This window comes from Aristolochia californica, unplaced genomic scaffold (genome assembly GCF_029961685.1).
Source record: "Aristolochia californica isolate CCGP_79_NKW_82.1479 unplaced genomic scaffold, dmAriCali1.0.hap1 SCAF_1, whole genome shotgun sequence".
Taxonomy (NCBI): Eukaryota; Viridiplantae; Streptophyta; class Magnoliopsida; order Piperales; family Aristolochiaceae; genus Aristolochia; species Aristolochia californica.
Genome location: NW_027181770.1, coordinates 57,002,198 through 57,013,815, shown reverse-complemented (window position 1 = coordinate 57,013,815; position 11,618 = coordinate 57,002,198). Strand labels below are relative to the sequence as shown.

Sequence of the window (11,618 nt, the reverse complement as noted above, 5' to 3'; positions counted from 1 at the left end):
TCTCAAGAGCCTCATATGATTCAAACACACAAATAAGAACCATTTTGGAGTTTATGAGCTTCGTCTCACTATGAGACAGGGCCGGCCATTCATGCGAGACTTTTGCATGAATCTGTGATCTTGATGATTTTGTTTCACTCTGAAACACATAAACAAAAAACCTGAAAGAAAGAAAGCAAGGAAAAATAAAAAAAACCTTTTGTTTCACTCTTATGTCTTTTTTTTTTAAAACATGTAGCTCTATGGGCATTGTAGTCATTGTACCATAACTATAAATACAACCTCAAGGCATAGGGTAGGGTAGTCAAACCTCTTCCTCTTGTCTGAAATTCCTCCATATCTCCCTCTCTCTCTCCTTCCCTCTAGATCTCTTGTGTTTATGTGTTGGTTATATGAGAATCATACTTAGGCCATGGTTCCACTTCCTCTCGGCAAGAAGCTCGTGGGCAATAAATGGATTTTTACTATCAAGTACAATCCAAATGTTTTTGTAGCTCGTCTCAAGATCCGTCTAGTTGCAAAAGGGTATACTCTGAGCTATAGAGTAGATTATGAGGAAACTTTCTCCCTAGTGGCTAAGTTAAATGGAGTAAAAATCTTATTATCACTCATTGCTAATTCCTCTTGGCCAATTTATCAGTTGGATGTGAATAATACATTTTTGAATGGTGATATTAATGAAAAAAATTATATGCATCATCCACTTGGTTTTGTGGTTGAAGAGGAATCAATATGCAGATTGAAGAAATCTTTATATGGCCTTAAGCAATCTTCTTAGGCTTGGTTTGACAAATTTAGTCAAACAATGTTGCGGTTTGGATTCAATCTGTGCTCAATAAATCATTCTGTCTTTATCAAGAATACCTTAAAAGGAAGAGTATTATTGGCGATTTATATGGATGATATGGTCTTAACTGGCAGTGATGTAGACAATATAAAAGAAGCCAAAAAGAAGATATGTAAAGAATTCAAAATGAAAGATCTAGGACTTTTGAAATATTTTTAGGGTATTGAGGTCTTCCGATCAAAGCATGAGACATATTATCTCAGAAAAAGTACGTACTTGATTTACTTGAGGACATATGGATGATGGGATGTTGACCAATAAATACTCCTATGGATGCTAACACAAATTTATGTGCAAGCTCCAGTGAAGATATTGATATAAGTAAATATCAGAGACTCGTGGAAAAACTTATTTACCTCATAATGACCAGACTAGATATACCATATGCAGTAAGTGAGGTTATCCAATATATGCATAAATCATAACTTACCCATCGACAAACTTTGAAGAGGATACTGAGGTAATTAATAGGAGCCTCAGGGGAGGGACTTCTCTATAACAATCACGACTACATCAACATTAAAGGTTTTGCGGAAGCAGATTGGATTGGATCACCTGATGACATAAAGTCTACTTCTCAGTATTGTACCTCAATTTGAGGTAATCTGGTTACATGAAGAAGTAAAAAGCCAAATATTGTTGCAAGATCTAGTGTGTAAGTAGAATACAAAGCTACGACCCATGCAGTCAGTAAACTTCTATGGATCAAATCCATTCTTTTTGAATTTTAAAAAGAGAGGACGGGTGAGAGAAATTTCAAGCCGAAACATCTCATGGAGAGGTAGCAAATATACTTATAATGGCAGTCACATCAAAGATCCAAACCACTATATACAGCAAGCTAGGTAGCTAAGATGTTTTTTCTCCCCAACTTGAGTAGGAGTGTTGGAAGGTAAGTCCAAAGTAGTGGTATGATGTAAATTACTTTTTATTTTTGTCATTTTTTCCCCTCACGATAAAGGATAATGATGTAATTATTAATATTTTTATTATTATAAATATATTGAGGGGGGAGGATTAGGACGTTACTTAACTAAATCCTCCTTCTCTCCTCGCTCACTCTCTTAGCCAAACTCCCTCTCCTCTTCTGCTCCCACCCGTCCTCTCTTTCTCTCACTCATTGCTTTCTTCTCTATTAACCTAGTTCTTTTACTATAGTCTTCATGGGATCCTAAGGAGGTGGTAGGCCTTTCCTTGCCCCAGCAAAAGGAACGGGGAGGGAAAGAGGTGGCTTGTCCCTCTCTACCTGCCCGTGAAATTACATTTCATGGGAGCATCTTGTTGGATAATTTCCTTGCCCAAGTTGCTTCGATTTTATCTCACTATCTGGGTTTCTTACACAAAATAAATAATCGAAAGGAGGAAGCCCATGCTTTTTGAAGGGACCAGCAGAATCACAGCTCCAAATCCACAGGGCAGGCCTGCATGATTATCATTATTAACCTTACATTTTCACAGGCACATCTTCTCACTGTTCCAGCTTCCAGGTGGCTTCCAACGTCTCTAATTTCTGAACTTTTTCCTTTCTGGCCTTTACGAAAAGTCCAAAGCGAGAATAAAGCGAAGACACCTACCCAGATGCCCATTCAGTCCGCTGCATTAATGGTGGCAGTGCTCTTCTACTTCGCCCTCCCTGAATCCCCACCTGGTTTACCATAAAAAAATTCCCCTTTCGTGTCGAGACCGTAAAAGACGTGTATCTGACTTCCACAGCATCTTCTTCACGTCTTCCCGGTAGTTCAACGCTTCACCAAAAGAAAGATTGTCCTCTTGAAAAATCGGCGCACTTTCTGTGTTTCTCGGGTTTCATCTCTTCTTCTTCGTTTCTACCCACTATAAATGACCCACCCCAACGACTGTTCCAGTCTGAAGGTGAAAGCTAGCATCGCCCTCGAGTGCTAGTGTGGAGAGATTGAGGTTGTAGTGTTGAGATTTCAAAGAAACCAGAACAATGTCTCCAAGATTCAGGGAAACGGAAGTGGGTGTTCTTCTGTTGCTAATATCCTTCCTCTCCGCCTGTAGTAAGTATCCGCTTTATGTTTTCTTGCTCCCTGATTTTTCAAGAAGAAGATTTGGCTATAGAGAACGGGAGAGGCAAAACGAGCTTGCTTCTCAGCCTCTCCTGTTTTAGTTTTGAAATGATCGAAAGAGGTAAAATGAGCTTTCTTTCTTCGACCCTTCTATCCAGATAACGGTTTGTGCCAAAGAGGGCGCTTCGATTCGCTTCAGTTCTTTTATTCTGATTCTCTGACACATTTTCCTTGTAAACAAGAAAACAGTGGAAAGAATAAAAATCACGATCGTCATGTTTTCGCTGTATTTGTCGTTCTTGCTCTCTAACCTGTCTGTGATTTCTTTCCTCGCAGGCGCAGACATCTCGAAAGTGATCGGCGTCGACTACGGTCAGCTCGGCGACAATCTTCCCTCCCCTTCCCGGTCCATCTCTCTCATCCAAACCCTGAAAACTGGCCGCGTCAAAATCTACGATGCCAACCCCCAAATCCTCCAAGCCCTCTGCAAAACAGACCTTCAGGCGGCCATAATGGTGCCCAACCAGCTCATATCCAACATCTCCTCCTCCCAATCCCTCGCTGACGAATGGATCCAGACCAACATTCTCCGATTCTATCCCCAGGCCAAAATCCGCATCCTCCTCGTCGGTAACGAAGTCCTCTCCTTACCCGACGATGGACAAACCTGGTACAATATCGTTCCCGCAATGAGGCTCTTGAAGAAGTCCCTCAAAGCCCATAACATAAAAAACGTCAAGGTGGGTACGACGGTCGCCATGGACGCTCTGCAGACCTCCTTTCCTCCTTCCAGCGGAGCCTTTCGGCCGGATATTTCCAAAACGGTGATGAAGCCACTTTTGCAGTTCCTGAACCGGACCAAATCGTTTTTCTTTTTGGACGTCTACACATACTTCCCCTGGTCCTCCGACCCGGCCAACGTGAAACTCGAATACGCGCTTCTGCAGCCCACGAATATCACGTACACCGACCCGGGAACCGGGTTAACCTACACCAACCTGTTAGACCAGATGCTCGACGCGGTTGCCTTCGCGATGGCGAAAGTCGGGTACCCGGACGTCCGAATATGGATAGCTGAAACCGGGTGGCCTAACGGGGGAGACATCGACCAGATTGGTGCTAATATTTACAACGCTGCCACTTATAACCGAAATCTGGTTAAGAAACTGTCAGCCAGACCGGCTGTCGGCACTCCGGTTCGACCGGGTTGGGTGCTCCGGGCGTTCATTTTCGCGCTTTACAACGAGAACCAGAAAGGAGGACCGGGCACGGAACGGCACTGGGGGTTGCTGTATCCGAATGGAACGGAGGTGTACGAGGTGGACCTGACCGGAAAGAAGCCGGAATCGAAGTACAAGCCATTGCCGCCGGCGACGAACAACGAGCCATACAAGGGAAAGATATGGTGCGTGGCGGTGGGAGGTGGAGAAGTGAACGAGACGGCGTTAGCTTCGGCGGTGAATTACGCGTGCGGGCAGGGGAACGGGACATGCGACGCGATTCGGCCGGGGAGGGAGTGTTACAGCCGGAGTAATTCGTTGATATCGCAAGGCAGCTACGCTTTCAATTCGTACTGGCATCAGTTTAGGAGCGTCGGTGGGACTTGCTTTTTTGGCGGTCTTGCTGTGCAGACGACGAAGGATCCTAGTAAGTTTTCTGGGTTCGCTTGTTTCCTTATTCCTAACAAAAACATGTCCCATTAATGTAGTCAATAGTAGGATCTCCTCCAAATTAATGTGTGTGATTCTGTCAGGTCACGGACGCTGCAAATACCCGGGCACGACCATTTGACGGAGGAAGAAGAGATGACTTATTTTTATAATTTTGCGGAAATCTTCTCCTCCTGAAATTCTTCGATCAGATGTTTTATTATTGGTCGGTGATGGTGGTGAAGCAGGTTAATCGGACAAGGAATTGCAACGGCCATATTTTGTAACGGCTAGTCGGCTACCATACTTATTTTTCATTATTCTGAATAAAAAGTGAAAAGTTGTACCGGGTAAAGCAAAAAGGGCCTGATTCCTTCGTGTCAAATAAAAGCCTTGAAATCATCACTATCAACGTATTTATTGTTTGTGCACCTTGAGTCCGTCTTCTATATCTATTAGATGCTGGTCTTTCTTAATTTTATAAGTTTGGGCGCATCTTCTAATATAATTGGATATGTGGGTCTTTCTTGGTCGTGTCGGATTGGGTTCTATCTTCAAACAGTTTTTTTCTGGATAAATAGCCAATATCAAAGCTCACACAAAATCACTTATAAAGATATACAAAAACAAATAAGGACAAAATTAGAAGAAAAAATAAACTAGGGTAAAAACAAAAAGAAAAGAAATACTAAAATCTGATTACAAGATCATCTTTGTACGTTAATGTTGTATCAATTAACAAACCTTGATACCGTGTTGAATTTTTATAAAATAGAAATAATTTATTGAATTAATTTAATTGAGTATAATGAGTCTCTATTTAATAATAGAGGAAATAAGTAAATTCATATTACAGTTAAATTACCTTTGTCCCAGTTATTGAGTAAGAACAGTGACCAAGCTTGATGCAACTTGTAAAATCTTCCATACTTTTTCTATTTTCCCCTCAAGCTGGGAGGTATTGGTATAATCCCAGTTTGAAACAAAAACATAATTGTATATATTATGTCATCCATCCACATGTCTCTTACGATTATGTCTCTTATATATATATAAAAACCAAAACTAACCTCTTACGATTTCAAACAAAATAGTGATAATAATCACTAAAAAGGGTAATGTCTATCACTCAAAGGACAACGATAAAAACTCACTTAAGTGTACTTATAAGAAAGTTTCAATGGACTTAAAACACTCGTATGTATATAAAAAGAGGAAACTACCAAAGCAATGCATTGCCATGTTCACCTGTTTGTTCATGGTGCCCTTAATAAAGTAACCCATATGTATAGAAAAAGAGGAACCAATTGAAGCAACACATTGGCAAGTTCACCGATTTGTTCATGGTGCCCTTGATAAAGCAACCCACATGTATATAAAAAGAGGAACAAACCGGATGTCCTTGATTTTTCAACCTGTCTTTGACACCTGTTTGTTCATGTTGTTGCTCGTTGGTTTTGCAGGATATGGAGCTTACAGCAGAAAACTTCACAGTGGCCGAACGACGATGGACACTAGTGGAAAGCCACCATTGTTGGATCATAACCTTGAACCATCAACCATCAACAAAGCCCAAAAAAAGGAAGCTTCGGATTTTCGGTGTGCTGGCAAAATGAAGTTGGCAAGAACAATGCGCTGGCAAGAAACTTGGAGAAGAAGACAGGAAACCGGTAACGTGTGTGGCAAAGATTATGCCATGTATTAGAGGTGTATATCGCGCTGATTAAATATTAAAGTCTATAATAGGACTGTAATCTATCATCTAGAAAGAAGAGAAAAATTCAGAGAGTTCTTGTCCGAGAGTGTTAAAATTTTTTGAGAGTGTCGTTAATATTTCCAATAGTGGTATCAGAGCTGGTCGAAAATCATTTACGAAGTTTCCATTGGCAAGATTCCGGCAGAAAGACGTCTCAGGTGGAAGGATTTTTCGGCGAAAGAAAATCTAGAAACATAGACGACGACGTCTCTGTTTTTTCGGCAAAAGGAGGAAGACGAACAATGCTGGTGAGTTTTAATTGAATAGTACTGGTCCCGATTTTAATTTTTGGGTCAACTCGCGCCAACTCCCGCAAACGTCTGCACGTTCAACTCGACTGATTCAACTTGGCCAAATCTACGTCAACTCGTCCGGTTTCCCGTAAACCTGAACTGCATGAGAGACTCGTCCAATTTCCCATAAATCCGAACCGCACAGACAGACTCGACTGGTTGAACTTGTTGAGTTGACTCAACAATATTCTGGAGGCTTGTAGAAGTTCATTCGACGTCCGATCAGGGTGATTTTGGAGGTGTTGGATTCGTATCGTCGAAAGCTTCGATTTGATAGGGTAGAACCTTTGAAAAAAAAAATTCAAAGATTTTTCTTTTTGAAAAATGGCAAATAGTGTGACATCCTTCCAAGTTCCAATTCTAAAAAAATAATATTTATGATAACTGAAGTATGAAGATAAAAGTTCTTCTTGGAGCACACGATGTCTGGGACATCATTGAAAATGGTTTGTGAGGCAGAAAGAGAAGATGCTCTTACACAAAAGCGAAAGACAACTTTAAAGGATTCAAGAAAGAGAGACAAGAAAGCTTTCTACCTCATTTATCAAGCATTGGATGATGATGGGTTTGAAAAGATTTCGAGTGCAACCTCCACTAGAGAGGCGTGGGAAAAGTTGCAAACCTTTTATAAAGGATTCGAGAAGGTGAAAATGGTACGTCTCCAAATACTAAAAGGTGAATTTGAATCCTTACATATGAAAGCATCCAAGTCTAGTTCAAATTATTTCTCAAGAGTAGTAGTTGTTTCTAATCAATTGAAAAGAAATAGTGAAAAACTAGAAGATGTGAGAATAATAGAAAAGATACTCTGTTCGTTGGATCCCAAATTTGAGCACATCGTCATGACGATTGAAGAAACAAAGAACTTGGAAGAAATGACGATAGGGCAACTTCAAGGATCACTGCAAGCCTATGAAGAAAAACACAAAAAGGAGCAAGATCTCTCTGAACAACTGTTCAAGACACAAATCAAATAAAATGACGAAGAATAAGGCTACACAAGAAATGAACGTGGTTGAAGAAGAGGCCGAGGTAGTGGACGAGGAAGAGGTCGCGGCTATGGACGAGGTTGGAATAACAATTCCAACAACAACTACGAGAGAGGTGAAACCTCAACAAGAGATCGTGGAAGAGGAAACATGAATCTCAGGTACAAAAAATTTCATATTCCATGTTATAATTGCCAAAAGTTTGGGCATTATGCTTCAGACTGTTGAGCTCCCAAGAACAAGATCGTTGAGCAGACTAATCATGTTGAAGCAAAGACAAAAGAAAAAGAAACGATGTTATTAGAATACAGAAACAACAATGAAGAGCAAGAAAATACCTGGTATCTTGACACAGGGGTAAGCAACCATATGTGTAGAAGAAGAAGCCTGTTCGTAGACCTCAATGAATCAATAAGTGAAAATATCTCTCTAGGAAATGATTCCACCATGGCGGTATAAGAAAAATGTAATATTTTTATTCGTGCAAAAGATAGTAGTCATCAATTAATTTCAAATGTCTACTATGTACCAAATATGAAAAATAATATCTTGAGTTTGGGTCAACTCTTAGAAAAGGGCTATGACATTCACATGAAAGATTATAGCCTTTTTATAAGAGATGACAAAAGAGATTTAATAACAAAGGTACAATTGTCAAATAATAGAATTTTCCTTCAAATATTCAAAACGATGTTGCAAAGTGTTTACATGCTTGCTATAAAGACACATCGTGGCTATGGCATCTTCGTTTTGGACATCTCAAATTTGAAGTTTTAAAGCTATTGTCCAAGAAATAAATGGTGAGAGGACTACCTCGAATTATTCACCCCAATCAAGTGTATGAAGGGTGTTTATTAGGGAAGCAATTCAGAAAAAGCTTTCCAAAAAAATTAGAGTCAAGAACCAAGAAGTCACTCGATCTAATCCACACAGATGTATGCGAACCAATCAAGCCAAGCTCTTTAGGTAAAAGCAACTACTTTTTTCTCTTTTTTGATGTTTTTTAAAGAAAAACATGGGTATACTTATTGAAACAAAAATCAAAAGTGTTTGAAGTTTTCAAGAAATTCAAAGCTATAGTAGAGAAGGAAAGTGGTAAAGAGATTTAAGCCATGAGATATGATCGAGGAGGCGAATTTACTTCTAGAGAATTTCAGGAATTCTGCAAAGTCAATGGAATTCGTCGACCACTGACGCTTCCTAGATCTCCCCAACAAAATGGAGTGGCAGAAAGAAAGAATCGAATTATCCTCAATATAGTTTGGATTATCTATGAAAGCAAAAAATTACCTAAAGAGTTTTGGGTAGAAGCTGTGGCGTGTGCAGTTTATTTATCAAACCGATCTCCAACAAGAAGTGTTTGTGGAAAAACACCACAAGAATCATGGAATGGAAAAAAAATCCTGGCATCTCCCACTTAAGAGTCTTTGGGAGTATAGTTCATGCACATACACCAGATGAAAGAAGAACCAAACTCGATAATAAAAGCGAAAGTTTTATCTTCATTGGTTATGATGCACATTCCACAGGCTACAAGTTGTACAATCTGGACAGTAAGAAGAATGTAATCAGTCGAGACATGGTTTTTGATGAAGAAGGATTATGGGATTTTGGATCTCATAAAGATGACTTTAATGTCTCCCCTCTATCTGAAGATGAGCCAATATCGATCGAACAAAATGAAAAAATGCAACTAGAGCCTGCGACTCCATCTACTTCAACTAAACACGAAGATGAGTCACCTTCGTCACATTCAAGTGGGAGTCAATGAATCGTGCCATGGATACGAAGTCTTCAAGAAATATATGAAGTAACTGAGTCATTGGGTAATTTCACACTTTTCTGTCTTTTTGCTGATTGTGAACCAGTAAGTTTCCAAGAAGTTGCTCAAGAGAAGAAGTGGCAAAATGCCATGGATGAAGAAATCAAGGCCATCGAGAAGAACAATACTTGGGAACTCATTCCACTTCCTAAATGGCACAAACCCGTTGGTGTTAAATGGGTGTACAAGACAAAGAGAAATACCAAGGGAGAAATCCAAAAACACAAGGCAAAATTAGTTACAAAAGGATACAACCAAAGAGCCGTAATTGAATATGATGAGGTATTTGCTCCTATTGCCTGTTTAGAAACTATAAAACTAATAATTTCTCTTGCAGCTCAAAACAAATGGAAAATATATCAAATGGATGTAAAGTCTGCATTCCTAAATGGAGTTCTCGAAGAAGAAGTTTACATCGAGCAACCTTTGGGTTATAAAGATAAGGGAAATGAAGATAAAGTTTTAAAGCTAAAGAAAACTCTTTACAGGTTAAAACAAGCACCAAGAGTATGGAATAACCGAATTGACAAGTATTTCCAAGAGCGTGGTTTTACAAAATGTCCATACGAGCATGCCCTCTATATCAAGATAAAAAAAGAAGATGTGTTAATTGTGTGCCTGTTTGATGACTTCAAGAAGGCAATGACCAAAGAATTTGATATGATAGATATCGGGCTCATGGCGTATTATCTTGGCATCGAAGTGAAGCAAGAAGAAGATGAAATTTTTATTTCACAGGAAGGCTATGCAAAAGAAATCTTGAAAAAGTTCAAGATGGGAAATTGGAAGCCAACAAACACACCAATGGAATATGGAATCAAGATGCTCATGCATGAAAAAAGAGAAAACGTAGATCCAACCTACGTTATCTAACCTATACAAGGTTGGATATCCTTTATACAGTTGGATTGGTCAGCCGCTACATGGAATCTCCAACACCCAACCATTTCAAAGCCGCAAAGAGGATTCTTTGCTATTTAAAAGGTACTATTGACATAGGCTTGTTCTATTTAGTTTCTAATAATTACAAGTTATTGGATATAGTGATAGCAATTGGGGTGGAGACATAGACAATCGAAGGAATACTACTGGATTCGTATTCTTCATGGGAAATACTGCCTTCATATGGTTGTCAAAGAAACAACAGATTATAACATTGTCAACCTGTGAAGCAGAATATGTTACAGTTACTTCATGTGTTTGTCATGCAATTTGGCTCAGAAATCTATTGAAAGAGATAGGTTTAACACAAGAAGAGCTTACCAGAATCTATGTCGACAACAAGTCAGTCACTGCTCTAGCAAAGAATCCAGTATTCCATGATCGAAACAAGCACATTGATATTCGCTACCACTATATAAGAGAGTTCATTGCAAGAAAGGATGTACAAGTTGAATATGTGAAGTCACAAGATCAAGCTGCCGATATTTTTACCAAGTCACTGACAAGTGAAGACTTCACAAGATTAAAGAATCTACTTGGAGTTACAGGATCAAGTTTAAGGGGGGAGTTTTGGATCATAACCTTGATCCATGAACCATCAACGAAGCCTAGCAAAAGGAAGCTTCGAATTTTCATTGTGCTGGCAAAATGAAGTTGGCAAGAATAACAAACTTGGAGAAGAAGCCTGCAAACCGGTAATGTGTGTGACAAAGATTATGTCATATAATTATAGGTATATGTGGTGTTGATTAAATCTTAAAATATATAAATAGGACTAAAAATTCAAAGAGTTGTTGTCGCTAAAATTTTTGAGAGAAGGTGCGTCGTTAATATTTCTAATAACTGACATTTGGAGAACACATTGAGCCCAGAAGAACTTAGAATACTAATTGATGGTTTTCGAGAATTTTAAAAGCAGTAAAACTAGAGAATCATTGTTGGGCCGAAAGAGATAAAGATTCTTTCCCTATGCTACGGCTCTATGATCATAATCCGAGTAGGAGCCCAAGAAGATGATGACGACGACTTATAGGAAGAGAAAGTTGAAGTTGTTGATAGTCGTCTGGGTGCTGCAACATGAAGGATTATGAATTTCAAGTGGTTCCGTATCAGCCTCCATCACAGTGAACTCTTCCATGATTTTAAGCCGGAATCATCCTGGAAGCAGACAGGCTAGCAGTCAAATATTCGTAGCTGCCTCAGGGCTCCAAGCTTTTCAACGATGACATGCTTAAGCGTCTCGTCTATCTTCAAGATAATGAAACGATAGGTCATCTATGACTTTAACTG

At 39.4% G+C, this 11,618-nt stretch overlaps 1 protein-coding gene across 1 annotated transcript; it reads left to right on the top strand.

The window, feature by feature from the left end:
• Positions 1-2,437: 2,437 nt before the first annotated feature.
• LOC137952260 (probable glucan endo-1,3-beta-glucosidase A6) lies at positions 2,438-4,957 on the top strand. Its single transcript, XM_068799377.1, has 3 exons — positions 2,438-2,868; positions 3,214-4,524; positions 4,631-4,957. Exons 1-3 carry the CDS (start codon positions 2,799-2,801, stop codon positions 4,666-4,668), a joined length of 1,419 nt encoding a protein of 472 aa, XP_068655478.1. The 5' UTR covers positions 2,438-2,798; the 3' UTR covers positions 4,669-4,957.
• Positions 4,958-11,618: the final 6,661 nt, after the last annotated feature.

What these genes read in the sequence shown, in the direction of transcription:
- LOC137952260 (XM_068799377.1), top strand. Translation starts at nt 2,799, where the DNA reads ATGTCTCCAAGATTCAGGGAAACGGAAGTGGGTGTTCTTCTGTTGCTA. An exon ending in ATCCTTCCTCTCCGCCTGTA is followed by an intron (nt 2,869 to 3,213) that starts GTAAGTATCCGC and finishes CTTTCCTCGCAG; the next exon opens with GCGCAGACATCTCGAAAGTG. An exon ending in GCAGACGACGAAGGATCCTA is followed by an intron (nt 4,525 to 4,630) that starts GTAAGTTTTCTG and finishes TGATTCTGTCAG; the next exon opens with GTCACGGACGCTGCAAATAC.